The 27,929-nt window shown below is 44.7% G+C and overlaps 1 protein-coding gene and 2 non-coding genes across 5 annotated transcripts; 2 read left to right on the top strand and 1 right to left on the bottom strand.

Annotated features, from left to right (window-relative positions):
- Window positions 1-4,715: 4,715 nt before the first annotated feature.
- Window positions 4,716-14,578, bottom strand: SIRT4 (sirtuin 4). 3 transcript variants are annotated; one of them, XM_045887507.3, is made up of 4 exons: window positions 14,535-14,578; window positions 10,183-10,680; window positions 6,773-7,067; window positions 4,716-6,650 (listed from the first exon to the last, which is right to left on the bottom strand). In XM_045887507.3, exons 2-4 carry the CDS (start codon window positions 10,677-10,679, stop codon window positions 6,498-6,500), a joined length of 945 nt encoding a protein of 314 aa, XP_045743463.2. In that variant the 5' UTR covers window position 10,680; window positions 14,535-14,578; the 3' UTR covers window positions 4,716-6,497. The 3 variants fall into 3 exon arrangements, with proteins under 3 accessions (XP_045743463.2, XP_045743464.2, XP_054366461.1); XM_045887508.3 differs by having other exon boundaries at window positions 6,498-6,650; window positions 10,456-10,680; XM_054510486.2 differs by having other exon boundaries at window positions 6,507-7,067.
- Window positions 14,579-18,041: 3,463 nt separating this feature from the next.
- LOC123853362 (U4 spliceosomal RNA) lies at window positions 18,042-18,182 on the top strand. Its single transcript, XR_006793127.1, has one exon. It is a non-coding gene; the product is annotated as a U4 spliceosomal RNA (small nuclear RNA).
- Window positions 18,183-18,792: 610 nt separating this feature from the next.
- Window positions 18,793-18,933, top strand: LOC123853361 (U4 spliceosomal RNA). The gene has a single exon (XR_006793126.1). It is a non-coding gene; the product is annotated as a U4 spliceosomal RNA (small nuclear RNA).
- The last annotated feature ends 8,996 nt before the right edge of the window (window positions 18,934-27,929 follow it).

Raw genomic sequence — 27,929 nt, 5'->3', positions numbered from 1 at the left:
CCTTTGTGACTTCTACTTACCACAACTGTGATAGCAGAGCAGAGCCATGGAAGCAGTTGAAGCCTGTAACCGGGGCAATGACAAACCAATAGCACCCACTAGTCAGTTTGTTATTCCAGCAGAGGGCACTTACAGTGGGTTGGGAACTGCCATGCTGGTAAAAAGCAAAAGATGTAAAGTGAGGAGACAGCAGAGTTCCTCTTGGGACAAATTTTTGGGGAGGAATTCCATCTCAGGAGAAACTATGAACAAAACGAACATTCCTAAGGTCCTGAAGACTTGGTTTCATGAATCGTGCCAGCATTAGGTGATAGAAAGAGCCTGCCTCCTTCCTTGGCAACCTAACCTGCTCTCCACTGTCCACTGCATCTTAACCATTCCTGGTCTCCTTGGCCAGTTGTACTGCTGGTTTCTACTTCGGGCTTCTTTCTAAGCATAAGCCTCAGACAAATAGGAAGCAGTTGTTTAAAAAGAACAGAACTGGGAGGAAAGTCTTGGATTCTAGTCCTGGCTCTTATACTATGTTGTATGGCCTTTGGTAAGTCTGGATCTTAGTTTCCTCCAAAATAAAATGAGGGGGGGGGATGCATTTAATTTGCTCTCATTCTGTCATTCCATGCATGAATCTGTGACATTTTGTGGTAGAGAATAAGGATGAGGAAATAGCACATTCTCTGTGAGCCACTTGAAGCCAAGAGGTTGTTTGTTTTTTAAGATTTTATTTATTCATTTGAGACATAGAGATACAGACAGAAAGAGAGAGCATGAGCAGGGGCAGAGGCAGACGGAGAGGGAGAAGCAGGCTCCCTGCCGAGCCAGGAGCCCTATGTGGGGCTCCAGCCCAGGACCCTGGGATCATGACCTGAGCTGAAGGCAGATGTTTAACCATCTGAGCCACCCAGGTGCCCCTGAAGCCAAGAGGTTGTATCTTTGTAGCTTTAGTACCTTAATACAGTATCTGTCAGTAACCATTGAAATTTGTGGATGAGAATAGCTTGAGATCCAGAAGACCCAGATTTGAATACAATTACTGGTACTGACTTTTGGTAACTGAGCAAATCTGATTCAAAGCACCTTAGGATCCTCCTCTGCAAAAAAGCTGGAATGAGATTTACAACAACCTTACACCTCTTCAGAATTAATGACTATGGGAAAATGTACAGTTGTGCAGATGAAAAGAACTCTGTTGGTTTCAAGATCCTGGATTATCCCAGTTAACTAAAATTTACTTCCTAGGCAGGTGCAGGATGAACATGTATTGCTTTGCCCTAATTTTAGACAAAGGACTATCGAGAATAGGCTGTGATTCTTTCATCCGCTTTACTTTTTGATGAGATTGTGCTGAAAGCTTTAGCCTGGTACAGTGATTCTCTCTGGCTAACAGTAATGCTGCCTTACCTGGCAGAAACAAATCAGTTTAAGAGCCCACTTGTTTCCTCTCTACAGACCAGGTTCAAGGCAACTGTCTCATTATGGCAGCTGAAATCCGGCAGAAATACTTAAGAGAACCGTGTCATAAAGCCCATTCTTTTTTAGCTGATTAAAAAAAGAATATAGGGATGCCTGGGTGGCTCAGTCGGTTAAGCGTCTGCCTTCGGCTCAGGTCATGATCCCAGGGTCCTGGGATCAAGTCCCGCATCGGGCTCCTTGCTCAGCGAGGAGTCTGCTTCTCCCTCTGCCTGCCACTCCTTCTGCTTGTGCTTTCTCTCTCTCTCTAATAAACAAATAAAATCTTAAAAAAAAAAAAAAAAGAATATAAACGTACAGCCCACATACTTGGTGTGCTATTAAAAATATGGTTCCTTTATTCCTTAGTTAATAAAAAATTCATTCATACCATTACTCATCTTTAAAAAGAAATATCAAAATGTTTCAGTTAGAGACATTTAACCATTTGTAATTCTAAATGAAGTCATTTTCTTCTCCCCTCACCCCCCCACATTAGTGAGATTCCTGGGTTAGCACTCCAGAGACCGTTCTGGCCTACATATTTCCCAAGCTGTTTCTTCTGCCTGGTGAGATAAAAAGCAAGTGAGGGCAGTTTTCCCTATCAAGAGCAGCCGCTGCTTTGAAAAAGTCTTTCTTCAGGGTAAATCTCAGCCACACTCAAACCTGCCCAGTTCAGAGAGGGAGGGGCTGGGATAAAGATGTTGGTTTGCTGCCCTCTACAGGCTACACTCAGTGAGCTTGATTAGTTAGAGGAGGAAGTGAGGAATCCTTACGAATCTGAAAAGAAATGAAACAAGTTAATGCTGAATAAGCCGAAAGTGGGTGGGGGTAATGATTGTGAACATCACCCTACCATTCAAAAAACAACAGCATTTAGGGCATGTAAAGATGGCCACCATATCTTGTTAAGTGAAAAAAGGATGTGATAAAACATGCACAGCCTTGGGGCACCAGGGTGGCTCAGTCGGTTAAGCGTCTGCCTTCAGCTCAGGTCATGATCCCAGCGTCCTGGGATCGAGCCCTGCATCGGGCTCCCTGCTCAGCAGGAAGCCTGCTTCTCCCTCTCCCACTCCCCCTGCTTGTGTTCCGTTTCTTGCTGTGTCTCTCTCTGTCAGATAAATAAAATCTTAAAAAAAAAAATGCATTTAAAACATGCACAGCCTTGATTTGATTTTTGTAAAAACAGATTTAGTTATACCAGAATGTTAAACTTTGGTTATCTTGGTGGTAGGATAATGGGTAATTTGTATTATATTCTTTTTACTTATATGTATCATCTTTTCTTTTTTTTAAGATTTTATTTATTTATTGGTCAGAAAGAGCACAAGCAGGGGGAGCGGCAGGCAGAGGGAGAAGCAGGCGTCCTGCTGAGCAAGGAGCCCGATGCGGGACTCGATCCCACGACCCTGGGACCATGACCCGAGCTAAAGGCAGCCGCTTACCCAACTGAGTAACCCAGGCATCCCTATCTGTATCATCTTAACGTTCTACAACAAATATATATTATTCTAGTAATAAGAACCTAGTTAAAAAAAAAAAAAAAAAGAACCTAGTTTTAAAAGTATATTAAAAAGTGTGTGTGGGGTACCTGGGTAGCTCAGATGGTTAAATATCTGCCTTCAGCTCAGGTCACCATCTCCAGGTCCTGGGATCGAGCCCCCATCGGGCTCCCAGGTCAGCAGGGAGTCTGCTTCTCCCTCTCCCTCTGCTTCTTCCCCTGCTTGTGCTCTCTGCCTCTCAAATGAATAAATAAAATCTTTTTTTTTTTTTTAAGAGAGAGACACAGCGAGAGAGGGAACACAAGCAGGGGGAGTGGGAGAGGAGAAGCAGACTCCCTGCCAAGCAGGGAGCCCGATGCAGGGCTTGATCCCAGGACCCCGGGATCATGACCTGAGCTGAAGGCAGACACTTAACGACTGAGCCACCCAGGCGCCCCTGAATAAATCTTTAAAAAAAATGTGTGTGTTGGGGCGCCTGGGTGGCTCAGTCAGTTGATCCTCCCAACTGTTGATCTCGGCTCAGGTCTTGATCTCAGAGTTGTGGGTTCAAGCCCCATATTGGGCTCCATGCTGGGCATGGAACTTACTACTTTAAAAAGTGTGTGTGCCAACGGGGCTTCTTTGTTTGCTAGTCATGTTCTCTTTCTTGATCTAGATGCTATATGTCTTCATCAAGCTGTCTATTTATAATACATGCTCTTCTCTGTATGTATAGTATACTTCAATTAGAAGTTTTTAAAATAGTATGTATAGTATACTTCAATTTATTTATTTTTTTAATTAATTAATTTATTTATTTATTTGACAGAGACACAGCGAGAGAGGGAACACAAGCAGGGGGAGTGGGAGAGGGAGAAGCAGCTTCCCGCAGAGCAGGGAGCCCAATGCGGGGCTCGATCCCAGGATCTGAGCTGAAGGCAGACGCTTAACGACTGAGCCACCCAGGCGCCCCTAGTATACTTTAATTTAAAATAGTTTTAAAATATGGGGCACCTGGGTGGTTCAGTCGGTTGGGAGTCTACCTTCAGCTCAGGTCATGATCCCGGGGTCCTGGGATCGAGCCCTGCATCGGGCTCCCTGCTCCGCGGGAAGCCTGCTTCTCCCTCTCCCGCTCCCCCTGCTTGTGTTCCTTCTCTTGCTGTCTCTCTCTCTGTCAAATAAATAAATAAAATCTTTAAAAAAAAATAGTTAAAAAAAAATTTTTTTTAAAGATTTTATTTATTTATTTGAGAGAGAGAGAATGAGAGAGAGCACATGAGAGGGGGGAGGGTCAGAGGGAGAAGCAGACTCCCCACCGAGCAGGGAGCCCGATGTGGGACTCGATCCAGGGACTCCAGGATCATGACCTGAGCCGAAGGCAGTTGCTTAACCAACTGAGCCACCCAGGCGCCCAATAGTTTTAAAATATCAAAAATAGTTCCTGCTTTTAAAGGAACTCTCATTCATTGGTGGGAATGCAAAATGGTGCAGCCATTTTGGAAGGCAGTTTGTCAGTTGCATACAAAACTAAACATATTTTTATCATACAATTCAGCAATCTTGCTCCTTGGTATTTACCCAGATGAGTTGAAAACTTATGCCCACACAAAAACCTACACACATTTACAGCAACTTAATTCATAATTGCCAAACACTTGGAAACAACCAAGATGTCAGTAGGTGAATGATAAATACTGTGTTGAGTGTACAGGGCAAAGGGGTGTATGGGACACTGTACTTTCTGCTCAATTTGGCTGTGAACCTAAAACTACTCCAAGAATTTAAGTCTTTTTTTTTTTTTTTAATTTTATTTATTTATTTGTGAGAGAGAGAGAGAGCACGCACAAGCAGGGGGAACAGCAGGGCAGAGGGAGAAGCAGGCTCCCTGCTGAGCAAGGAGCCTGACGAGGGACTCAATCCCAGGACCCCGGGATCATGACATGAGCTGAAGGCAGCCGCTTAACCAAGTGAGCTACCCAGGCGTCCCAAAGTCTTTTTTTTTAAGTGGTTGTACTTCTCTAGAAATATACTAAAAACTATTGAATTGTATAAATGAGTAAACTGTATGGTTTGTGAACTATATCTCAATAAAGCTTAAATGGTTGTATTCATAGATTAAAATGCATGTGAAGTACCAACACATGCTACAGTATGGATGAACCTTGAAACTATTATGCCAAGTGGAGAAGCCAGATACAAAAGGCCACAGATTATATGAAATGTCTAGAATAGGCAGAAATAGATTAGTTGTTGCCAGGGACTGGGGAGTGGTAGTGGGGTTGGGAGTGGGGAGTGACTGTTAATGGTTATAAGGTTTCTTCTTGGGATGATGAAAATATTCTGGAATTAGACAGTGGTGAGTAATGTTCAACTTTGTGAGTGTACTATAAGACAACTTAATTGTATACTTCGAAAGGGTGAACTTTATGGTATGTTTATTATGTCTCAATAAAGCTGTTATCTTTTTAAAACGGGAAAAAAGCAATGGCAGATTTTGAAAGATTATCTTAAATAGCAATGTGCCAGGGTGCCTGGGTGTCTCGGTCAGTTAAGTGTCCAACTCTTGATTTCAGCTCAGGTCATGATGTCAGAGGTGTGAGATTGTGCCCTGCCTCAGCTGGGGCTGGGCGTGGAGGCTGCTTAAGATTCTCCCCCTCCCTCTCAAATAAATTAATTAAATAAATAGCACGTACTTACAACTGGAACATCATAGTCTTTCAAGCATTATAGTTTAATGCACATTAAAAAATTAGTTTTAATTAAGGGGCATACAGTGGGGCTCAGTTGGTTCAGCGCCTGACTCTTGATTTTGGCTCAGGTCATGATCTCAGAGACATGGGATCAAGCCGGGAGTGGGGCTCCACACTCAGTAGAGAGTCTGCTTCTCTCTCTCTCTCCCTCTCTCTTTGCCCCTCCCCCACTCACACTCTTTCTCTAAAATAAGTAAATAAATGAAAAAGTTTTTAATTAATAGGGGCTCCTGGGATGGCTCAGTCGTTGGGCACTGACTTTTGCTTTCGGCTCACATCATGATCTCAGGGTTTTGAGATCGAGCCCCAAGTCCAGCTGTGCGCTCAGCGGGGAATCTGCTTAAGAGTCTTCCCCTCTACCTCTCCTTCAGCCCCTCCCCACCCCCTGCTCACATGCTGGCGTGCTCTCTCTCAAATAAATAAAAATCTTTTAGAAATAATAAAAATTATAAAATAAAAAATAAATTTTTTTTAAAAGATTTTATTTATTTGACAGAGAGAGAGATAGCGAGAGCAGGAACACAAGCAGGGGGAGTGGGAGAGGGAGAAGCAGGCTTCCCGCAGAGCAGGGAGCCCGATGTGGGACTCGATCCCAGGACCCTGGGATCATGACCTGAGCTGAAGGCAGACGCTTAACGACTGAGCCACCCAGGCGCCCCAAAAATAAATTTGTTTTAATTAAGAATGGCCATACATTAAGAAGCCTATATTTTGTCAGTGCTCTCAGTTGAATGGGAACTGGAAACTTATCTAAGAAAGCATTTACCATTTCATTTACAGTGAAAGTCCCAGCTTCAGGCTCAGGATCACCAGGCTGTGGTCAGCGTGGGTCTATCAAAGGCAGCAACTCTCCGCAAGGAGAATCCAGTTTCAGACATGCCAAGTCGTCCGACCGTGTGGGCCCAATGTTAAGTATTGCAATTGGGAGCTGCTTCTCTCGGGCAGTGAGGATAAACCTGTAGCCAGAGTACACCTTACAAGAAGAAGACACCCGTGAGAACTCTCGATGCAGGAAGACAGAAACCAGACAGGGAGCCTCTCCGGGGTTCTCCATCCCACAAAAGGGGCAGTCACCACCCTGACCAAGTCAGATACCTGCAAGGACGAGCCCACTACCAAGAGGGAGTCCGCTTCTTTTACACGCCTGCGCACAAAGTCAACCTTGTCAGGGTTCACTGTGTCCCCGAAGAAAACGACATCTGGTTTCAGGGGGCCTCCACATCGGGCGCAGGACGGGACCTGAAAGCTCTGCACCTGCCCCTCTGTGAGAAAGACGTCGCCATCCGGAGCCAGGCCGTGGGCCTCGGCACTCCAGGTGCGGTTCAGGGCTTCAAAACGCTCCTGCAGCACCGCCCGGGGAATCTGTTCACCACAGTCCAAGCAAAGGACCCTGAAACCGAAGAAGAGTCTACTGAATGGTTGGTCCCAAGGAGGCACGAAGCTGCCAAAGACGTCTCATCCCCGACCATTTTTAACTGCTCTGACAGTGCTTGTCATTCCTAACATGCAGTCTTTCCCCCATGTTAGAATACCTTCTCATGACCTCTTTACCACCATTTCTCACTTTCCTTCTGCTGCCAACCTGTAGAACAAGGAGTGTACATCTGTTTTCCTAACTCATGCTCCCTGCTTACCCTGTCAGCTCATTTTTATCCGTAGCACAACTGCAAATGACTTCCTTAGTGCCCAAACCCATGCTTTTCCCTTCCTCCCCTCCTCCTCTGGGGGGATGGTCGCTGTCCATCACCATCGTCTCTTTAAAAACGCTCTTCCCCCTGGTGTCCTTACCCAGTGTCTTCTGTTTCTCTTCTTACCTCTCTAATCATGAGCTCCATGAGACCAAGAACTTTGAGTCCTTTGACCACTGTGCTATACCCACCACCTAGAACAGTGCCTACAGACAGTGGGCATTCACTAAATAGCTGCTAAAAGAAAGAACAGAAAGTGGTTTAGTTGGTTTCTTCTCTAATCCTCAATCTTCCAGACAGTTTTCTTTCTACCTTCTCCACCCTGGGGACTCCGTTTTCACTGCCACAATGCCTCTGTGCTAATAGTCCCCTCTCCCGTACAGGACTCCACTCCTGCTCGGTCTCCCAAACTCCAAGTCATCTTGACTGTCCTGTCCAGCTTATCTCTGTCTTCACCCGCCCCTCCCCAATTTCTCTATCACCATCCTTTCTCCAGTTACTTGGGCAGGAACCCTTGGAAAAACTACTCATTTTGCTCCTTTTTATCTAGTCAGCCATCAGATTATGTTGATTATTTTACTTAAAAGGCCCCCATTAGGGGCACCTGGCAGGCTTAGTTGGTGGAGCATGTGACTCTTGGTCTCACGGTTCTGAGTTAGAGCCCCACGTTGGGAATAGAGATTACTTAAAAAAATAAAATCTTAAAAAAAAAAGGATGGGGCGCCTGGGTGGCACAGTCGTTAAGCGTCTGCCTTCGGCTCAGGTCATGATTTCAGGGTCCTGGGATCAAGCCCTACATCGGGCTCCCTGCTCTGTGGGAAGCCTGCTTCTCCGTCTCCCACTCCCCCTGCTTGTATTCCCCCTCTCGCTGTGTCTCTCTCTATCAAATTAATAATAATAATAATAAAAATCTTTAAAAAAAATTGTAAGAGGGGCGCCTGGGTGGCTCAGTTGGTTGGGCGACTGCCTTCGGCTCAGGTCATGATCCTGGAGTCCCTGGATCGAGTCCCGCATCAGGCTACCTGCTCAGCAGGGAGTCTGCTTCTCCCTCTCCCACTCCCCACTCTTGTGCTCTTTCTCTCTCTCACTCTCTCTCTCAAATAAATAAATAAAATCTTTAAAAAAAAAAAAAATTGTAAGAGGGCGCCTGGGTGGCTCAGTTGGTTGGGCGACTGCCTTCGGCTCAGGTCATGATCCCGGAGTCCTGGGATCGAGTCCCACATCGGGCTCCCGGCTCAGCGGGGAGCTTGCTTCTCCCTCTGACCCTGTCCCCTCTCATGCTGTTTCTCTCTCTCTCTCAAATAAATTAATTAATTAATTAAAAAAAAAAGATTAAAAAAAAAATTGTAAGAGACAGGGAGAGAAGGGGTAAAGTAGACATGATAAAATCTTTGTATCCGAGCGATGGTACATGGGAGTTCATTATACTACTTTCCTTTTAGGGACATTTGAAATTTTCATCATGAAAAGGAGGTTTTAATGGACTCGTGGCCATCATTAGCTCTCGAATTCTCCTGATACCACCTGGGTCTAGATCCTTCAGGCTGACCTCCCTGAGCCACTCTTTCTAATCCTGTGTGGCTTTCCTCAAATGCTATTTTTATCATACTACTTTCTTGCTCAGAAACCACTAATATTCCCCTTTGGTCTCTCACGACAGACCCAAATTGCACTGCGCTATTTTCAGACGCACCCATGATTTGGGTCTAGCCTTCCCAGACAATCTGATTTCATAGTAAGTCTCCACAGAGGCCAGGCCAGACTCCTCTGGGCTCTACAAGTCCTCTTCATTTAGAAAGCCCTCTCCCTTCTTTTGCCTAGTCAGACCAGAGCTAGGCTTAAGCCCCACCTTTCCCATAAAAGCTTGACCAATTACTCCAAGCTTTACTAAATCGGTTTCTCTGAACTCGCAAAACATGTCTATCAAGGACCACATAATTTAACAATTGTGTGGAGTTGTTTGTTAAACATGTTATTTTTTGGATCCCTCCCCCACCCCAAAGAGATCACAAAGTTCTCACATTTAAAGTAGACCATGTTTTATACTTTGGTTTTGACCCCTCCGCACCACCAAGTAGCACACTACGTGTTGTAGGCACCCAGTAAATATTTTATAATTGGCAGGAGGATCTCTGGGGCTTCAAAGTAAGAAAATGGTTTCCAATTAGCTTCAAGTTATTGCCAGGACTCCATGTCTTCATTCCATCAATGTTTATTGGGTTCTGACTATGCTGGGCTGTACTGTGTTCTTTGTCTAGGCACCAGAGATCCACCAGCTTCTAGCCTATGTTGTTGGCACTTTGCTCATAGTCCCCTCAAGACACTACAGGCCACTTGCATACAGTTCTCTTACAAGCAACTTCTTGCCTCTCTCTTAGGGTGTTCACTGGCCAAGGAAGCCTTCTCCAGAGTTGCAGAGGTTAGTGTTAGGGAGTTATTTCACCTAGACTGACCCTCAACCAATGAGGGATGGGATATGATGGACAAAAATGCCCCAGCTTCCAAGACCTGCAGTGAGACAATTCTGAAGCATGCTCTAGACAGAGGGCTCCTCAAAGGATTGAGCGTCAGCTCCCCAAAGCAGCTCCCCAAAGCATTCATTAATTTACCCTTTTCTTGGCTTTTCTTCCCTACCCTGTTTCATTTCCCCACTGAGTTTGTTCCTCAGTGAGTTTGCTGGGATTGACTCCAAAGTAAACAACTTGCTCCAAATCCTTTTCCCAAGGTCTAATGAAAACGACAGTGATCAAGATAGCCAAGGTCTCTGCTCTTAGGAGCACACACTTCTGCATTCAAACTATTTAGACCTTCCTGCACCTGTGCATGCATCCATGGAGTTCTGTCAGGCGCTGACTCCCTGCTTTCGTGTGCAAGGCATCCACATTTTGGGTCACCAACCAGTACAGCTTTCCGAGTCTCTCCCAGTTGCTCAGAGCCCAATGTGCAGGGTTAGGCTGGAGGGAAGAGAATCGAGGCCAGCCTACAAAGTTTCTCGCCCAGTACCGCTGGCGGATTGGAGCACTCCGTAGAAAATCCCCATGCTGAATGGGTTTCTGGTCAGTGCGGGCGTAGAGTCCCACCTTTTCTGACCTGTAGTCTGGGATCCCCGACTCAGTGGAGATTCCTGCCCCAGTCATCACTAGGAGTCTCTTGGAAAGAGTGATGAAGCGCTGTAACTCTTTGACCTTCTCAGGGTCCAGAGGAGGACTTGGTGGCACAAATAACCGAATGGATCCACGTGAGCACTGCCGGCTGATGTTCACCATCCAGTGACCTTTTGCTGCCCTGAAAGTCAACCCAAAACTCATCCTCATTCTAGAGAGAAAGAAACCTGATGTGAGAAACCGGATTTTAAAAACTAAAGCAACCAGGGGCACCTGGGTGGCTCAGTCATTAAGCATCTGCCTTCGGCTCAGGTCACAGTCCCAGGGTCCTGGGATCAAGCCCCACATCGGGCTCCCTGCTCAGCGGGAAGCCTGCTTCTCCCTCTCCCACTCCCCCCTGCTTGTGTGTTCCCTCTCTCGCTGTGTCTCTCTCTGTCAAATAAATAAAATCATAAAAAAAAAACCTAAAGCAACCAGGGGCACCTGCGTGGCTCAGTCGCTTAAGCGTCTTGCCTTTGGCTCAGGTCATGATCTCAGGGTCCTGGGATCGAATCCCGTGTCAGGCTCCCTGCTCATAGGGGAGCTTGCTTCTCTCTCTGCCCCTCCCTCCTGCTCTGCTCTCTCTCAAATAAGTAAATAAAATCTTAAAAAAAAAAAAAAAAACTAAAGCAACCAAAAAAAACCCCCCAAAACAACAAAAAAAACCGAGGCAACCATCAACTGATGAATGAATGAACAAAATGGGGCCTATCCATACAATGAAATGTTATTTACCTATAAGCATGAAGTTCTGATATAGGCTACAAAATAGATAAATATTGAAAACATTATGCTAAGTGTAAGAATTCAGTCACAAAAGGACAAATACTGTATGACTCCACTTATATAAATTGTCCAAAATACACAAATATATAGAGACAGAAAGTAAATTAGTAGTTGCCAGAGACTGGAAAGAAGAATGTATCAAAACGTTATTCTTTTTTTTTTTTAGTCTTTCCCTTTAGACTTTTTTTTTTTTTTCAAGATTTTTATTTATTTATTTGACAGAGAGCGAGACACAGCGAGAGAGGGAACACAGGCAGGGGGAGTGGGAGAGGGAGAAGCAGGCTCCCCAATGAGCAGGGAGCCCAATGTGGGACTCGATCCCAGGACCCCAGGATCATGATCTGAGCCGAAGGCAGATGCTTAACAACTGAGCCACCCAGGCGCCCCTGGACTTGTTAATTTCTGAAGCTGGGTGATGGATCCGTGGATTAGGTTCTTATATCATTCTATTTCCACAATAAAAAAAATTGTTTTTAAGATTTTATTTGAGAGAGAGCGAGCAGAGCAAGAGAGAGAACACAAGCAGGGAGAGGTGCAGAGGGAGAAGCAGACTCCCTGCTGAGTAGGGAGCCCTATTTGGGGCTTGATGCGGGGCTTGATCCCGGGAAGCTGGGATCATGACCTGAGCCAAAGGCAGATGCTTAACTGCCTGAGCCACCCAGGCACCCCCCAATAAAAAATTTTATATATTTATTTATTAAAGTAGGCTCCACACCTAATGTGGGGCTTGAACTCACGATTCTGAGATCAGGAGTCACGTGCTCTACGGAATGAGGCAGCCAGCTGCCTCCACAATAAAAATTAAGAAAAAAAATTAAGAGGGGCGCCTGGGTGGCTCAGTTGGTTAAGCGACTGCCTTCAGCTCAGGTCATGATCCTGGAGTCCCGGGATCGAGTCCCGCATCGGGCTCCCTGCTCGGCGGGGAGCCTGCTTCTCCCTCTGACCCTCCCCCCTCTCATGTACTCTTCTCTCATTCTCTCTCTCTCAAATAAATAAATAAAATCTTTAAAAAAAAAGAAAAAGAAAAAAAATTAAGAAAAAATTAAGAAAAAAATTCCAGGGCGCCTGGGTGGCTCAGACGGTTAAGCATCTGCCTTTGGCTCAGGTCATGATCCCAGGGTCCTGGGATCAAGTCCCACATTGGGCTCCTGGCTCAGTGAGGAGCCTGCTTCTCCCTCTCCCTCTGCCTCTCTCCCTGCTCATGCTTTCTCTCTCTCTCTCTCTGTATCTGTTTCTCGAATAAATAAAATCTTTAAAAAAAAGAAAAAATAATTCTTTAGAGGGATGTCTGTTTTGTAGATGTCCTAGTATGCCCAGAACATCGGAAGTGCCGAAATGCCGAAAGCCATGAGATAAAGGAAAATGCTTGTATCTTTTGAATATTTTTTTTAAAGATTTTATTTATTTATTTGAGAGAGAGAATGAGATAGAGCATGAGAGGGAGGAGGGTCAGAGGGAGAAGCAGACTCCCCGCTGAGCAGGGAGCCCGATGTGGGACTCGATCCTGGGACTCCAGGATCATGACCTGAGCCGAAGGCAGTCGCTCAACCAACTGAGCCACCCAGGCGCCCCTAAATATTTTAAAGGCTTAAGAGATATGATCAGCAAAGTGAGGAGAATAAAAAAGAATGGAGCTGAGAGCCGGACATGAGGCTCGATCCCAGGACCGAGATCATGACCCAAACCGAACGCAGATGCTTAACCATCTGAGCCACCCAAGCACCCCAAAATATCTATTTTAAAAAAGGAATGGGGGCACCTGAGTGGCGCCATCAGTTAAGCGACCCACTCTTAGTTTCAACTCAGGTCTGATCTCTGGGTGGTGAGATTGAGCCCCAAGTCAGGTTCTGCACAGGGTGTGGAGCCTGCTTAAGATTCTCTCTCTCCCTCTTCCTCTACTCCTCCCTGCACCCTCCCTGCACATGGACTCTCTTTCTCCCTCTCAAAAAAAAAAAAAAATAATAATAATAATAGTAATAATAAAAAGGAAATGTAAAATACAAATTGGTAAAGCAGGATTCTAGCATAACATGAGGCCTATTCTGCTTGTCCCAGTAAAACCTGGCTGGTCAGAAATAAGGGGCATCTGGGTGGTTCAGTCAGTTAAGCATCTGCCTTTGGCTCAGGTCACGATCCCAGCGTCCTGGGATCGAGCCCACTTTGGACTCACTGCTTATCAGAGGAGTTTGCTTCTCCCTCTCCTCTGCCCCTGCTCTGTACTCTCTCTCTCTCAAATAAATAAATAAAATCTTTTCAAAAAATGTCTTGTGCGCCTGGGTGGCTCAGTCGTTAAGCATATGCCTCCGGCTCAGGTCATAGTCCCAGGGTCCTGGGATTGAGCTCTACATCAGGCTCCCTGCTCCGCGGGAAGCCTGCTTCTCCCTCTCCCACTCCCCCTGCTTGTGTTCCCTCTCTCACTGTGTCTCTCTCTGTCAAATAAATAAATAAAATATTTTTAAAAAATAAATCAAAAAATCAAAAATTTCTTATAAAATTCAAAATATTAATGGTCTACTCCCAGTATCTTTTAAATCCCTTAATAGCTCATTGTTATTCTATGACTACATCTATTGACGTCTCCATTGGAGGACTGCCTTTATAATTTTAGTTACTACCATCCCTTGGGAGACCGTGTGTTCCATAAACCTACTTCCCATTTTATAAATCAGAAGTATTTCTTCATAAACTGAAGAGCACATTTGAATTCTGGTATGCCAGGTGTTGATGAAGTCGTTGCTCAGACATTTCAGACTTATGATTTTTATGGCTTTTTATTTATTAATGTAACTAAGCACATGCACATCTTTTATTCTATCTTTCCCATATTCTTTTAGTTTACCCTCAATCGCAAACACTGCTACTTGGACACAGCAGAAGAGGCCTGATACAACATTCTACCCCAGCTTTCTAGCTGTAAAAACAAGGCTTTGCCATATTACTTAACATAATGCAGAAATTCTCTAGTGATACGCACCCCTTATGTAAACATTATCTTACGCTTGGCTTTCCAGATCTAGGTTAGGACCCCGATGTCTCTAGACCTTTCACAGCAACACCTGAACCGCTAAAAATAGACTGGACTCCTGAGACAAAAGGGCTAGGGACACCCCGCTGAAAACACGCTCTATTGGAACAGCAGCTCTCTGCCAGGTACCACCAAACGGTAAAGAGTTAATACGCTATCTCTTACAGCAAATCCACAACTTCTAGAAACCCCGCAGCCCACACAGAGCAACTCACCTGTCACAGCTTAAACGACACTTTACGACTGACGGTGCAACCGACTGGCTGCTTTTGCATTTTGGGAAATGTAGTTCACGAGGCTGAAATGATGCATGAAAAACTACAAGTCCCACAATCCTCTGGGCTTCACAGTTGAGGGGCCCAGATTGTCTGGTAGCGCCACCTGTTTGCCTTTCATGGTCAGAAGTTTTGAACCTTGGTTGGAGATGGGTCGCTGTCTTCTAAACTCACATGCCCTGTCCATTTGAGAGAAGTGGTTGGAGTTTCCACACCAGTGTGCTCAGTGCAAATAGTACATCCAAACAGCACTAAGTTAGGAATTCATTGTTAAGAGAGAAGCTTTAATAATGGATCTAGAATAGGCTCATACTCAACTTCACTGATTATGATCCTTTGCACTCACCATGAGGAAATCAAGTTCCCACCTTGCAGTGGGTTGTGAACAAACATCTGAAATATTGATGTTTTTGGAGTTTATGTGAACAACTAACGCCACATATAATATACAGGGAATAATGTGTTTACCCACTTGGCTTCTCCAATTTTATTTCTCATTTTGTGTTTTTATTAAATTAACCAACACAATGCCTTCCCAGACATTCTGACTTAATTGGCCTGGGAAGATGCCTGGGCATCAAGTCGGTTTACAAACTTCCCAGTTGTTTCTAATATGTAGTCAAAGAGAAACTTTGCTCTCCAGCCTCATCTAAATAAGATATCAATTTGTGTTTAGAACATAACCAAAGGCCAGCTAACCCAGACCTTGAAGAACACCTAAGGAACCACTTCCCCCATTTTAAGATAAACTGAAGACCAGAAGTACTGTAGTATAGAAGCTGGAGTCAAAGTTGGACTCCTGGTCCTCTCATTGAATGTGTGGAGGTAAATATTGGTAAAGTCACCCAGTTTAGTAGTTGTGGGTAGGACACCCAGCAACAGCTCAGATAGGGCACCCTGCTGGGATAATCACCTAACATGATAGCTTTTTGTGCCTTAGTTAACCTGACCACACTGGCCGAAAGAAAGGACCAAAATGTAGACTGGAAATTTTTACTAAGTCAAAAGAATTGTAATCAGGAACATTTTCTGCACTTATGGGTATTTGACCAAAACCTATTAAAACGACAAAACATTGACATTCCCCCAGCCAAATTTTATTATGAAAAATATCCAGCCTGTATTGTTTTTTCAGTTTGCCAAGTGGAATGAGCATCATTAATTGAGAGACTGCCTAATACAGGGCTATTGTGCTTTTAGGCCCCAAAGAATCTCATGTTCCGGGGAGAAGTTAGCTGACTTTTCAATTTTTCTTAGTGCTGGAAAGTCATCCGTGGAGGATGAAGTCATCCAAGGCAGTTAGTGAAACACACAATTTCACCACACCAGGAATCAATGACTAAGTCTTTGATTGGACCAAAGTAAAATAATCTAAAATAAATCAAGTTGCTAATCTTTTTTTCCGCTAATTTTTCTTACCCTGTGGGAAAAAAAATAGCTACACATCAGCATCAAACAGGACTTTTAAAGATGTCATTTTTGCATCTAGATGATGACTATGTTCACTGAATAACACTTTGAACATTTTTGAATTTTTTGAAATTTTGAAAAAATTTTTTTAAAGATTTTATTTTTAGGGGTGCCTGGGTGGCTCGGTCGGTTAAGTGGCCAACTCTTGATCTCAGCTCAGGTCTTGATCTCAGGGTTGTGGGTTTAAGCCCTGTGTTGGGCTCCATGCTGGGCGTGGAGCCTACTTTAAAAAAAGGGTGGGGGATGCCTGGGTGGCTCAGTACTTAAGTGTCTGCCTTCAGCTCAGGTCATGATCCCAGAGTCCTGGGATCGAGTCCTAGGATTGAGTTCTGCATTGGGCACTCTGCTCAGCGGGAAGCCTGCTTCTCCTTCTCCCACTCCCCCTGCTTGTGTTCCCTCTCTCGCTGTCTCTCTCTGTATCAAATAAATAAATAAATAAAATCTTTAATAAAAGGGGCACCTGGGTGGCTCAGTCGTTAAGCATCTGCCTTAGGCTCAGGTCATGATCCTAGGGTCCTGGGATAGAGCCCCGCATCAGGCTCCCTGCTGGGGGTGGGGGCTGCTTCTCCCTCTCCCACTCCCCCTGCTTGTGTTCCCTCTCTCGCTGTGTCTCTCTGTCAAATAAATAAATAAAATCTTTAAAAAAAACAAAACTTGCTTTAAAAAAAATCTTAAAAAAAAAGTCTCCCCCCAACTGAGCCAACCAGGCACCTCTCATATTTGAAATTTTTTATAATAAAACGTTCGGGAGCGCCTGGGTGGCTCAGTCAGTGAAACATCTGCCTTCGGCTTGGGTCATGATCTCAGGGTCCTGGGCATGGGAAGAACATGCAACTCTTGATCTTGAGGTCAGGAATTCGAGCCCCACATTGGGTGTAGAGATTACTTAAATAAATAAACTTAAAAAAAAAAAAAAAAGCCAGGGTCACCTGAGTCACTCAGTTGATTAAGTCTCTGCCTTTGGCTCAGGTCATGATTCTGGGGTCCTGGGATCGAGCCCCATGTCGGGCTCCCTGCTCAGCTGGGAGCCTGCTTCTCCCTCTCTCTTGCCCCCCCAACCCCCCTCTTGTGCTCTCTCGCGGGTGCTCTTTCTCTCAAATAAATAAATAAAATCTTCAAAAAAAAAAAAAAAGAAGCCAGACACAAAATATTATATGATTCTGCTTATATGAGGTACTGAGAGGAGTCAAATTCGTAGAAACAGAAAGTAGAATAGAAGTTGCCAGGGGCTGGGAGAGGGAGGAATGGGGAAGGGGAGTTAGTGTTTAATGGGTACAGAGTTTCAGTTTGGGATGATGAAAAAGTTTTGGAGAGGTAGAAGTGATGATGGTTCCAAAGAATAAATGTACTTAATGCTACTGAACTGTATAGTTAAAAATGGTTAAAAGGAGGGGCACCTGGGTGGCTCAGTTGGTTAAGCGACTGCCTTCGGCTCAGGTCATGATCCTCGAGTCCCAGGATCGAGTCCCGCATCGGGCTCCCTGCTCAGCAGGGAGTCTGCTTCTCCCTCTGACCCTCTACCCTCTCATGTGCTCTCTCTTTCTCTCATTCTCGCTCTCTCAAATGAATAAATAAATAAAATCTTAAAAAAATGGTTAAAAGGTAAATTTTATGTTATATATAGTTTATTCCAATTAAAAAAAAAACTATTTTGGAGATGATAGTTACGCTGTGAATCAGCAGCCAAGTGAACAGCATGCTGACACAGCCCACTTTTCATCGGCCCCAATCACTCTATGAATGAAGTATTAGCATGTTCCCTCCCATAATGCTTTGCTTCATTCTCCATCCAAATTTGGTTAAGGAAATCAAGAAACAAACCTTCAGAAATAGCTTATGCATCTTCGAGAGATCTTCATACGTTAGTATAATTTTCAACCAAAGAATAATTGATGGTTTTTCCATGAGACTCAAACTCGCCTTTCTGTAATAGGAACCTTGCCTATTGGGGATGATGAGTAGGGGGCGTTGGTGGTTAGCTTTGCGCAGTGGCAGTATCGTAGCCAATGAGGTTTATCCGAGGCGCGATTATTGCTAATTGAAAACTTTTCCCAATACCCCGCCGTGACGACTTGAAATATAGTCGGCATTGGCAATTTTTGACAGTCTCTACGGAGACTGATGTATCTTGGTTCTGAAGGAAAGATTCTTATTCTAGCTTTGTTTACATAGTTTAAGAATAAATATTAAAGTCTGAAATCACTGCTGACCGCATTCTTTGAAAAAATCGTGTTTTTCTTTATTTGTTAGGAGTCGGGCTTAGGTAACAGAATTTTTTCTACAATACGTTTTTCTTTATTGCTTTTTATCCCGGTGACGTTGACCGGTGTACAAATATACCTGCTGTCGGTGGCCTTTGTCCAGTTGGTCATTTGCACCTTCGTCCGCAGCTACTCGTCTCCCTTCGGATGGTTCACTCTCGCTTTCCCTGCTTTCCCGCCGCTCAGGTTTTTTAGTCAAAATTCAAGTGTACGCCGGTCATCTCTGTGATGTCATCAATATTTGCATAAGATTACCCAGCATGCCCAGCGAATGTACTCTCGTTTCCAAAATCTGAATGTTCGACTCGAGATGATCCAACAGCAAGAAGCCTCCCGTGCAGGCGGATCTTAAGTATAACGGCTGGAAGCAGAACGCGTCATATCCACGAACTCGGTGGCAGTCGCTCACCCTCACTGAAAAGGTAGTTGTCATACGTGGGGGAGCAGGGTGCGTGCTCACGTTCTTCAGCTTTGCGCAGTGGCAGTATCGTAGCCAATGAGGTTTATCCGAGGCGCGATTATTGCTAATTGAAAACTTTTCCCAATACCCCGCCATGACGACTTGAAATATAGTCGGCATTGGCAATTTTTGACAGTCTCTACGGAGACTGAGTTTTGTTGTGTTAAAAAGAAAGTGTGTTATTTGTGGAGTAGCGTTTGTTAGTGGTTATTTTGCGTGCTTTTTATGGAGTTTTGTCTTTTTTTGGTTATAGGTTGGGCTTAATTTAGGTGCGAAGCTCTTGGGCGGGGTTCTCTTAAAACTTGGAAAGGATCTAATCTTCCGTTACAAAAATGGGAGAAAATATGAAGGTTTTTCTATCCAGATGGTTTTTAAAACAACCGGGAGACAAACGGACACATAGTACACTTAGTTATTCAGGTTCCATTGTGGAGTACCAGGCAGAGCTGTGCTTGAAACCAAGTCCCTTTATCTCTAGCACCGGCTGCCTCTAGTCTCGTTCTATGTTAAGCAGGCCATGAGTGTCCCCGGACAGAAGCCTTCGGAAGTCCTACCCTTGAGCATGGCAGATCCAGCTGGACATGCATGGGCCACCACCCATCAAACACTTCTCTGGTCTGTAAACAAAAGGATGTGGTTATTCAGGGCGAAGGTGGTGAACAGTCATCTATTGCTTCAAGGCGGCCCTGGGGAAAACCGCCCTGGAGGTAAATTTAGACCCGGTCCCTGCTTCAGGGAGCTCACAGTATTGAGACAGACCACAAACAAGTAAACGAACAGATAAGCTCGAAAATTACAGATTATTTCAGTGCAATGAAGGAAATAAGCAGGGAGATGTGATGGAGCCATCCAGAAGATCAGCCAAGTTCCAACAGCAGCTATTGAGCACTTAACTGTGTACCAGACTACACAAAAAGTGCGTAATATGCTTCGTTTCATTTAGTTCTCACAGAAACATTCTCCCATTCCTTTTTTTTTTTTTTACAAACAGCTCTATTTAGTTATAATTGACATTCAGTAAACCACACATATTCAAAGCACACAATTTTATGTTTTGAGACATGTACACCCATAACACCATTACTGCAATCCAGATAGTGAACACATTCATCACTCCCCCCAAATTTCTGGTGTTCCTTTGTAATCCATCCCCACCTCCTATCTTTTCCCACTCCTTTGTGTCAGTATAATTTGCATTTTCCAGAGCTCTACATAAATGGAATCATAGGGTATGTGATTTTTTGAGATTGACTTTTTCACCAAATATAATGTCCTTGAGGTCCACCCAGGTTGTTGCATGTATCAATAGTTCATTCCTTTCTCTCGCTGAGTAGTATTCTTTTATGGAAGTACCAGAGTTTGTTCAACCATTCACCCATTGAAGGACATGTGGGGTGCTGTCACCAGTAAAGCTCCTAAGAAAATTCCTGTTATCCTTAGTTTTGGTGAGCAAGGGCCCCTGGCCTATCCAAGTTTTGGTGAGCAAGGGCCCCTGGCTGGCTCAGTAGAGCATGTGACTCTGGATCTCGGGGTTGTGAGTTCAAGCCCCAAGTTGGGCATAGAACTTCCTAAAGAAGAAGAAAAAGAAGAAGAAGGAAAAAACAACTCCAAGGTCTGTGTGAGCATAAATTTTTAATTCTCTGGGCCATCTGGGAAATTGCATGTTTAGTTTTGTAACAAATTGCCAGATTTTTTTCCAGGGTGGCTGCATCACTTTACTTTCCATGTGCAGTCTTTTAAAATCTAGACAAGCCTCCCAGCCTTTTCTCTTTCCTTCATGACACTGATTTGTTTTTTGAAGAGCCCAAGACAGGCATCTTGTAGAAGTCCCACATTCTGACTTCATCTGATTGTGTCCCAAGGAGGTGTTTTGTTTTGTTTAAAGATTTTATTTATTTATTTGGCAGAGAGAGACACAGCAAGAGAGGGAACATAAGCAGGGGGAGAGGAAGAGGGGGAAGCAAGCTTCCCGCGGAGCAGGGAGCCTGATGTGGGGCTCGATCCCAGGGCCCCGGGATCATGACCTGAGCCGAAGGCAGACGCCCAACGACTAAGCCACCCAGGCACCCCCCAAGGAGGTGTTGACAAACATATTCCTTTGTCACCCTATATTTCCTGTAACCAGGACTTCCCAGCTTGATTAGATTCAAGAGAAGTTCAAGGGCGGCTCTGTGAACTTTGTACTGCATCTTCCACTGTCAGTGATGCTGAATTTAAGCACCTGGTTAAGGCAGTAACTGCTCTGTCTCTAGTGTAAAAATAATAAGTAATCTGTGGAATGAACACTTGCTATAGGAACCATTTGAGACTAAAAGCCCTTTGCTTTCCATGACCACCCTCTTAAACTACCTCCTGATCAGTCATCCAATCTGGCTAAGATAAATTAATGTCACTCCTTCTTTGGAACCCCAAATCGGTTTCCTGGGACTGGGGGATGCCCTGCAATCAGGACCTGTGGTCCCAGGAAGTCAAGATTCCCCTAAGAAGCCAATGTATCAGCACTGAGCAAACATGATGGAAAGAAGAGGTCAGTGAACATTGCTCAAAGGGGCATTCTGGGGACAAAAAGGGGGGGTGGGGTGCCTGGATGGCTCAGTCGGATAAGTGTCTGCCCTCGGCTCAGGTCATGATCCCAGTGGCATCGGGCTCCCTGCTCAGCGGGAAGCCTGTTTCTCTTTCTTCCTCTGCCTGCAGCTCCCCCTACTTGGGCTCGCTCACTCTCTCCCTCTCTGTCAGATAAATAAGATCTTAAAAAAAAAAGTACATACCTTATTTAAAAAAATACTTTGGAAAAAAAGAAAAAGGGGGGTATCCTGGAGACCCCACATTGATTAAGAACTTCAAGAGGAGCTAGGCATGCTACCCAGAGGCTGAAATGTCAATATAAATATACTTGATGGTGTGGTCTGGAAATGCACCCCCAACCATTTCTTTCCTTCTTAGCTGGTTGCCAAGATGGCTAATCAGGGTATTGAACCAGGTCTGGAGGAAATAGAAGATGGTGCTCCCATGGCAAATTTTGTATTGATCAGAATGTCAGCTGACGCTCTGGTAAACACTGACCTATGTGATGTTGGGTGTGTGTGTGTGTGTGTGTATGTGGGTATGTGATTTTCTTAGAATTTCTAATAGCAAGTAAGTGAAATAATGACTAATTTGTGGGTAAACAAGACAAAAGCATGGGAAAACCACTGAAAAGATGAACAAATAACTTAAGGAAAACAAAATAATGTTTTTATTTTATTTTATTTTATTTATTTTTTAAGATTTTATTTATTTATTTGACAGAGAGACAGATAGTGAGAGCAGGAACAGAAGCAGGGGCAGTGGGAGAGGGAGAAGCAGGCTTCCTGCCAAGCAGGGAGCCCGATGCGGGTTTGATCCCAGGACCCTGGGACCATGACACGAGCCGAAGGCAGACGCCTAATGACTGAGCCACCCAGGCGCCCCTGTCAACATTATTACTAACATACATTGGATTATACTATACTTACAGTTCTATTTCCTTTTTCTTTCTGCTAAATACTATAATGGTGGCATATTACCCATGTCAGTACATAGCTCCCTTCTTCCTGCATGGATATATCTCACTTCAGGTAACCAATCCCCTGTGGATGGACATTTCAGATATTTTCAGTTTTTCCTGATTATAAGCAACGCTCCGATGAACATTCTTGGTTGTGAATCTTTGCCTATTCGTGGGGTATTTCTAGGGAAAATTTCTGTAGATCTGATTGCCTGCACAAAGGCCATGCTTATTTTGCATTTGAGAGGTGCCCCCAAGTCAGGTCCCCCAAGGCTCTTCCAGTGTATTTGCCCACAAAGCTATGTAGGGAGAGCACCTGGAGAATGTTTGATGTCTATGTTTGGACATGCCCTGCAGCTTTCTCAGGACTCTACCCGGTTAGGGAAGGGAAGAAGGAGGGGTGTGAATTCACACCCAGTTCCCACACTCGTTTGTTCTCCAGCTCCTTTCCAGACAGAGAGCAAGAAGAGGCTGGGTTGGGTGAAGTAATCCTGACCCTCTCCCCCTCCACCATGTAGGGAAATATCTTTGGAAACATCGACTCCCCATGGAGCCAACAGTCACTCCACCCTCCCATCCTGTTGCCCCAGCCAACCTGGACTCTTAGCTCCAGGTGACAGAGAGCCTGAGGACTATCTCAGCAAGGAAATGACCCACCAACCCCCAAATTATCTTCTTAGTGTTCAAGTCACTTCAGGATGTCTGCAAGAATCCGCTGGGAGCTTTTAAAATTTCTGGTGCCCAGGCTGCATTCTAAGCCAATTAAATCAGAATTTCTGAGGGTTAGTTCTGGGTATATATATATATATAAGTTTCCCAAATGATTCTGATGTGCCACCAAGGATGAGACTCACTGCCATAGAGTTCTTGTGAGTCTTAAATGATATAGGAAAAGTGCTTCTGATGGTGCCTGACACAGAGTTAAATGCTTTGGTGGGGGTTATGGGACCAATTATCCAAGCCTGGGCAGTGGTCAGGGAAGGCTTCCTGGAGGAGGGGGTAGCTGAGCTGTGAAGTAAAAGAGAGCGGTTAACCAGGACAGAGAGGAGAGGATGAATTTTTGCAGTAGTAACAGCACCTACAGGGGTCTGGAGCCAGAGGAATTGAAAGTCATCCCCTGTGACTGGAGCTGAGAAGGGAGAAAGTAGCCACACTGGGTCTTCTAATGGGGTTAGAGGTTGTGGAAAACCACTGGGTTTTGTTCTGGTGTTCTGAAGGATTTCAGCAGGACAGTGGGAGACCCAGACCATGCCTTCCTTCCCAACTCAGAGGCAGCAAGGCCTTCCTAAGGCCCTGTGTCCAAGCCAGCTGGGGAGCTCCAACTTGCCAAGAAGTGGCAACACGACCCCCATGCTCCCATTCATGAGCCAGGCCGTGGACTCTCAAGTCAGACAGTCCTGGCTTTGAATCCTGACTTCACACTTTGTACCCGTGTGGCCTCCGGCTGGTACCTTTATTCATGAGCCTCAGTTTCCTGGCCTATAAAATAGGCATGAACCTCCCCCTTGGATCGCAAGGATTAAATGAGATAATGCAAAAGACTTAACATGGTGCATCCCACACTTCAAACAATAAATGTTCCGAATAATAATTATTATTCTAATAATGATTATATAATGATGATAACTATTCATATACTAGTTATAATAGATAATAATATATATAGATAATAGTCACGATCTTTTTTTTTTTTTTAAAAGATTTTGTTTATTTATTTGACAGAGAACACAAGCAGGGGGAGTGGGAGAGGGAGAAGCAGGCTTCCCGCAGAGCAGGGAGCCTGATGCGGGGCTCGATCCCAGGACCCCAGGATCATGACCTGAGCCGAAGGCAGACGCTTAACGACTGAGCCACCCAGGCGCCACCAATAGTCACGATCTTGATTCTGCAACCCTTTGGTAACTGGATAGATCCCTAAATCTTTTTCTCTCCCAGCCCTAAAGTCCCACTCCGGTCCTCCCATGATAATTAAAGCTTCAAATTCTCAGCCCCTTTCCTGCATTTTTCTTGATGTTAAATCCACATAACAACCTTAGGAGGCATATGTTTTAGTATCCAGATTTTACTTATGGTAACAGAGGCTCAGAGGATCCACAGAGGTGACTCGTGAAGTGAGATCTCAATGATAAGCAGGAACAGCAGTGCCAAGATCTGGGAAGAACCCACCCAGGCGCCCCTGCAGTGTCATTTTTACAATGTAATTGTATTTTATTTTAAAAATATCAATTCATTGGGGCGCCTGGGTGGCTCAGTTGGTTAAGCAACTGCCTTTGGCTCAGGTCATGATCCTGGAGTCCCGGAATCGAGTCCCGCATCGGGCTCCCTGCTCGGCGGGGAGTCTGCTTCTCCCTCTGACCCTCCCCCTCTCATGCTCTCTGTCTCCCATTCTCTCTCTCAGATAAATAAATAAAAAATCTTAAAAAAAAAAATCAATTCATTATGGGAATAGGTAAAATGGCATATGTGGTTTAAAATTCAAAAGATTCGGGGCACCTGGGTGGCTCAGTCATTAAGCGTCTGCCTTCGGCTCAGGTCATGATCCCAGGGTCCTGGGATAGAGCCCCACATTGGGCTCCCTGCTCGGCAGGAAGCCTGCTTCTCCCTCTCCCGTCCCCCTGCTTGTGTTCCCTCTCTCACTGTCTCTCTCTGTCAAATAAATAAATAAAATCTTTAAAAAATAAATAAATAAAGTTCAAAAGATTCAAAGGGGTATTTAGTAAAATCGCCTTCCCACTCCTGACCCCCAGCCACTTTGCTGAGGGGTATTTAGTAAAATCGCCTTCCCACTCCTGACCCCCACCCCCTGGAGTTAACAGGAGTGTTTATGTATTCTTCCAGATCTCTCCAGCATATAGGAGCATCTCATAAACAAATATATTGTTTTCCACTTTTCCCCACAAATGATACACATGTTACACATACTGTTCAGTTTTGGTTTTTTTTAGATCTTGGAGACTGTTTCATATTAGTACATAATGATCTTCCTGGATCTCTTCTGTGGCTACACAGTTTTCCATTGTAGGATATTTTGTAGTTTATTTAACCATTACTCTGTCCATGGACATTTGGGTTGTTTCCAGTCTTTTGCTCTTAAAAACAGCACTGCAGGGGCGTCTGCCTGTCTCAGTCCATAGAGCGTGTGACTCTTGACCTTGGGGTCATGTGTTTGAGCCCCAAGTGGGGTGTAGAGATTATTTAACAATAAAATCTTAAAACAAAACAAAACAGCAGTGCAGCTAAGGCCCGGGTACTTGAGACTTTGTTGTCAGTCCTGGGAAAGCCTGTGAATGGTCTGTGATGAAGGAGAGAGGCTGGGCCCGGGGTTCTCAGCCTGATCATGCAACTAACCCCACAGCCCAGGCAACATATCTCTTTATGCCTCAGTGTCCCAGCCTTTCCTTCTTTCAAATAATATTTACCAAACACTGTCATTCTAGACACTGGTGGAGAAGAGAAGCCCAGCCCCTCTTCTCATAGTGCTGACATTTTAGTGCGGGAGGGAGGGAAAGACAAATAATCAACAGGTAAACAAATAAATACAGAACATAATGTTAAAAGGTGCAAGTAAATAAAATACACCGGCATAAAGGGTTATAGGGTCTGATGAGGGGGTTGGGGGGGTTGTGGATAATATGCCCAGGATCCGCAGAGGTGACTCGTGAAATGAGATCTCAATGATAAGCAGGAACAGCAGTGCCAAGATCTGGGAAGAACATTCCAGGAAGAGGCTCGCAACTTCGAGAGCTCCAAAGTCAGAACGAGTTTGCTGCGTTCGAGGGACATAAATGGAGGCCAGTGTGGCCAGAGTGAAAAGAACAGGGGAGACTGGAAGACAACGAGATCCGGGCTGTGGCCTTGGAGATCCTCTTGAGGATTCTGGATTTATTCTCAGTGCAACAGGAAACCACTGAACTGGTGAAGTTGGTGAAGGATAATGGGACAACGTACATTTTTTGAACATTACTTTGTGACCCGGCCATTCCACTCCTAGGTATTTACCTAAGAGAGATGAAAACATATGTCTGCACAAAGACTTCTCTCTGAATATTCATAGCAGCTTTATTCACAGTCTCCCAAACCGGGGGAACAACCCAAATATCCATCAACAGAACAGTAGAGAACCAAAGTGTGCTACATCCATACACAAGAGTTCTACTCAGCAATAAAAAGGATCAAACTCTTGATGCACATGACGTGGATGAATCTCATGAACATGCTGGGGCCAAGAAGCCAGATGTCCCCACATCCTGCAAAAAAAGAGAGAGAATACGTATTGTATGGTTCCATTTATATAAATGCATTATAAAGAAAATGCAGGGGCACCTGGGTGGCTCAGTTGGTTAAGTGTCTGCCTTGGGCTCAGGTCATGACCCCGGGGGCTCCCTGCTCAGCCGGGAATCTGCTTCTCCCTCTTCCTCTGCCCCTTCCTACCCCCCGACTTGTTATCTCTCTCGCTCACTCTCTCAAATAAATAAAATCTTAAAAAAAAAAGAAAGAAAGAAAGAAAGAAAATGCAAAGTAATCTATAGTCACAGAAAGCAAATCAGTGGTTACCTGGGGCCAGCAGTCAGGGGACAGGGGATCAAAAACAAGAACAGTGGAGTGTTCTGTATCTTGATTGAGGTGGGGGTTACATGGGTATATCCATCTGTCAAAGCCCATTGAACTTTTTTTTTTTAAATATTTTATTTAGGGGCGCCTGGGTGGCTCAGTTGGTTAAGCAACTGCCTTCGGCTCAGGTCATGATCCTGGAGTCCCGGGATCGAGTCCCGCATCGGGCTCCCAGCTCAGCAGGGAGTCTGCTTCTCCCTCTGACCCTCCTCCCTCTCATGCTCTCTGTCTCTCATTCTCTCTCTCTCAAATAAATAAATAAAATCTTTAAAAAATATATTTTATTTATTTATTTGAGAGAGAGAGAGAGCCCACATGAGCAGGGGAGGGACAGAGGGAGAGAGAGAGAATCTCAAGCAGACTTCCTGCTGAGCAGGGAGCCTGACACGGGACTCGATTCTAGGACCTGACAACATGAACTGAGCCGAAGGCAGAAGTTTAACCAACTGAGCCACCCAGGTGCCCCTAGCACACTTGAAATAGGTATGTCTTATTAGGTATAAAGGAGGACAGAGAGGACTGGGAATGACTTCCCATTGTGCCCCTGTCAACATGTGGGCCCTAGCTGACATCAGGACACTGAGGGTGGAGCAGCTTTGGAGGAAAATCCTTCACCCACAGAAGGACCGGACAGTCTCTTGAGATCCTTTCTGCCCCTACAATTCTTGGTATAAAATGGTAAAATCCCTCCCTTCCCAGGCAGGTGTGGAGTGTCAGTCACCGAGAAGAATCCTCACCATTGCCACCTTATGGAGGAGACTGGTAACAGTAAGTTCGGGATTCCAGCTGAGGTCTCACATTCTGCTCTATTGTCCGGTTTTTCCTGAGTGCTTCTCTGCCCCAGCTCAACTCCTTCAACCACACAGTGCCCTTGAGCAGCGGCTGTGCATCAGGAAGTGTCACAGTTTTGTTTTTTTCTTTTCTTTTTTTTTTTTTTAAAGAGAGAATCTTTTTTTTTTTTTTTTTAAAGATTTTTATTTATTTATTCATGAGAGACAGAGAGCGAG

Source organism: Mirounga angustirostris, unplaced genomic scaffold (genome assembly GCF_029215605.1).
Source record: "Mirounga angustirostris isolate CCGP_5_RB_7025 unplaced genomic scaffold, mMirAng1.0.hap1 SCAF_14, whole genome shotgun sequence".
NCBI lineage: Eukaryota > Metazoa > Chordata > Mammalia > Carnivora > Phocidae > Mirounga > Mirounga angustirostris.
The sequence above is the reverse complement of the archived record's forward strand: the minus strand, read 5'-3'. Positions and strand labels throughout refer to the sequence as shown.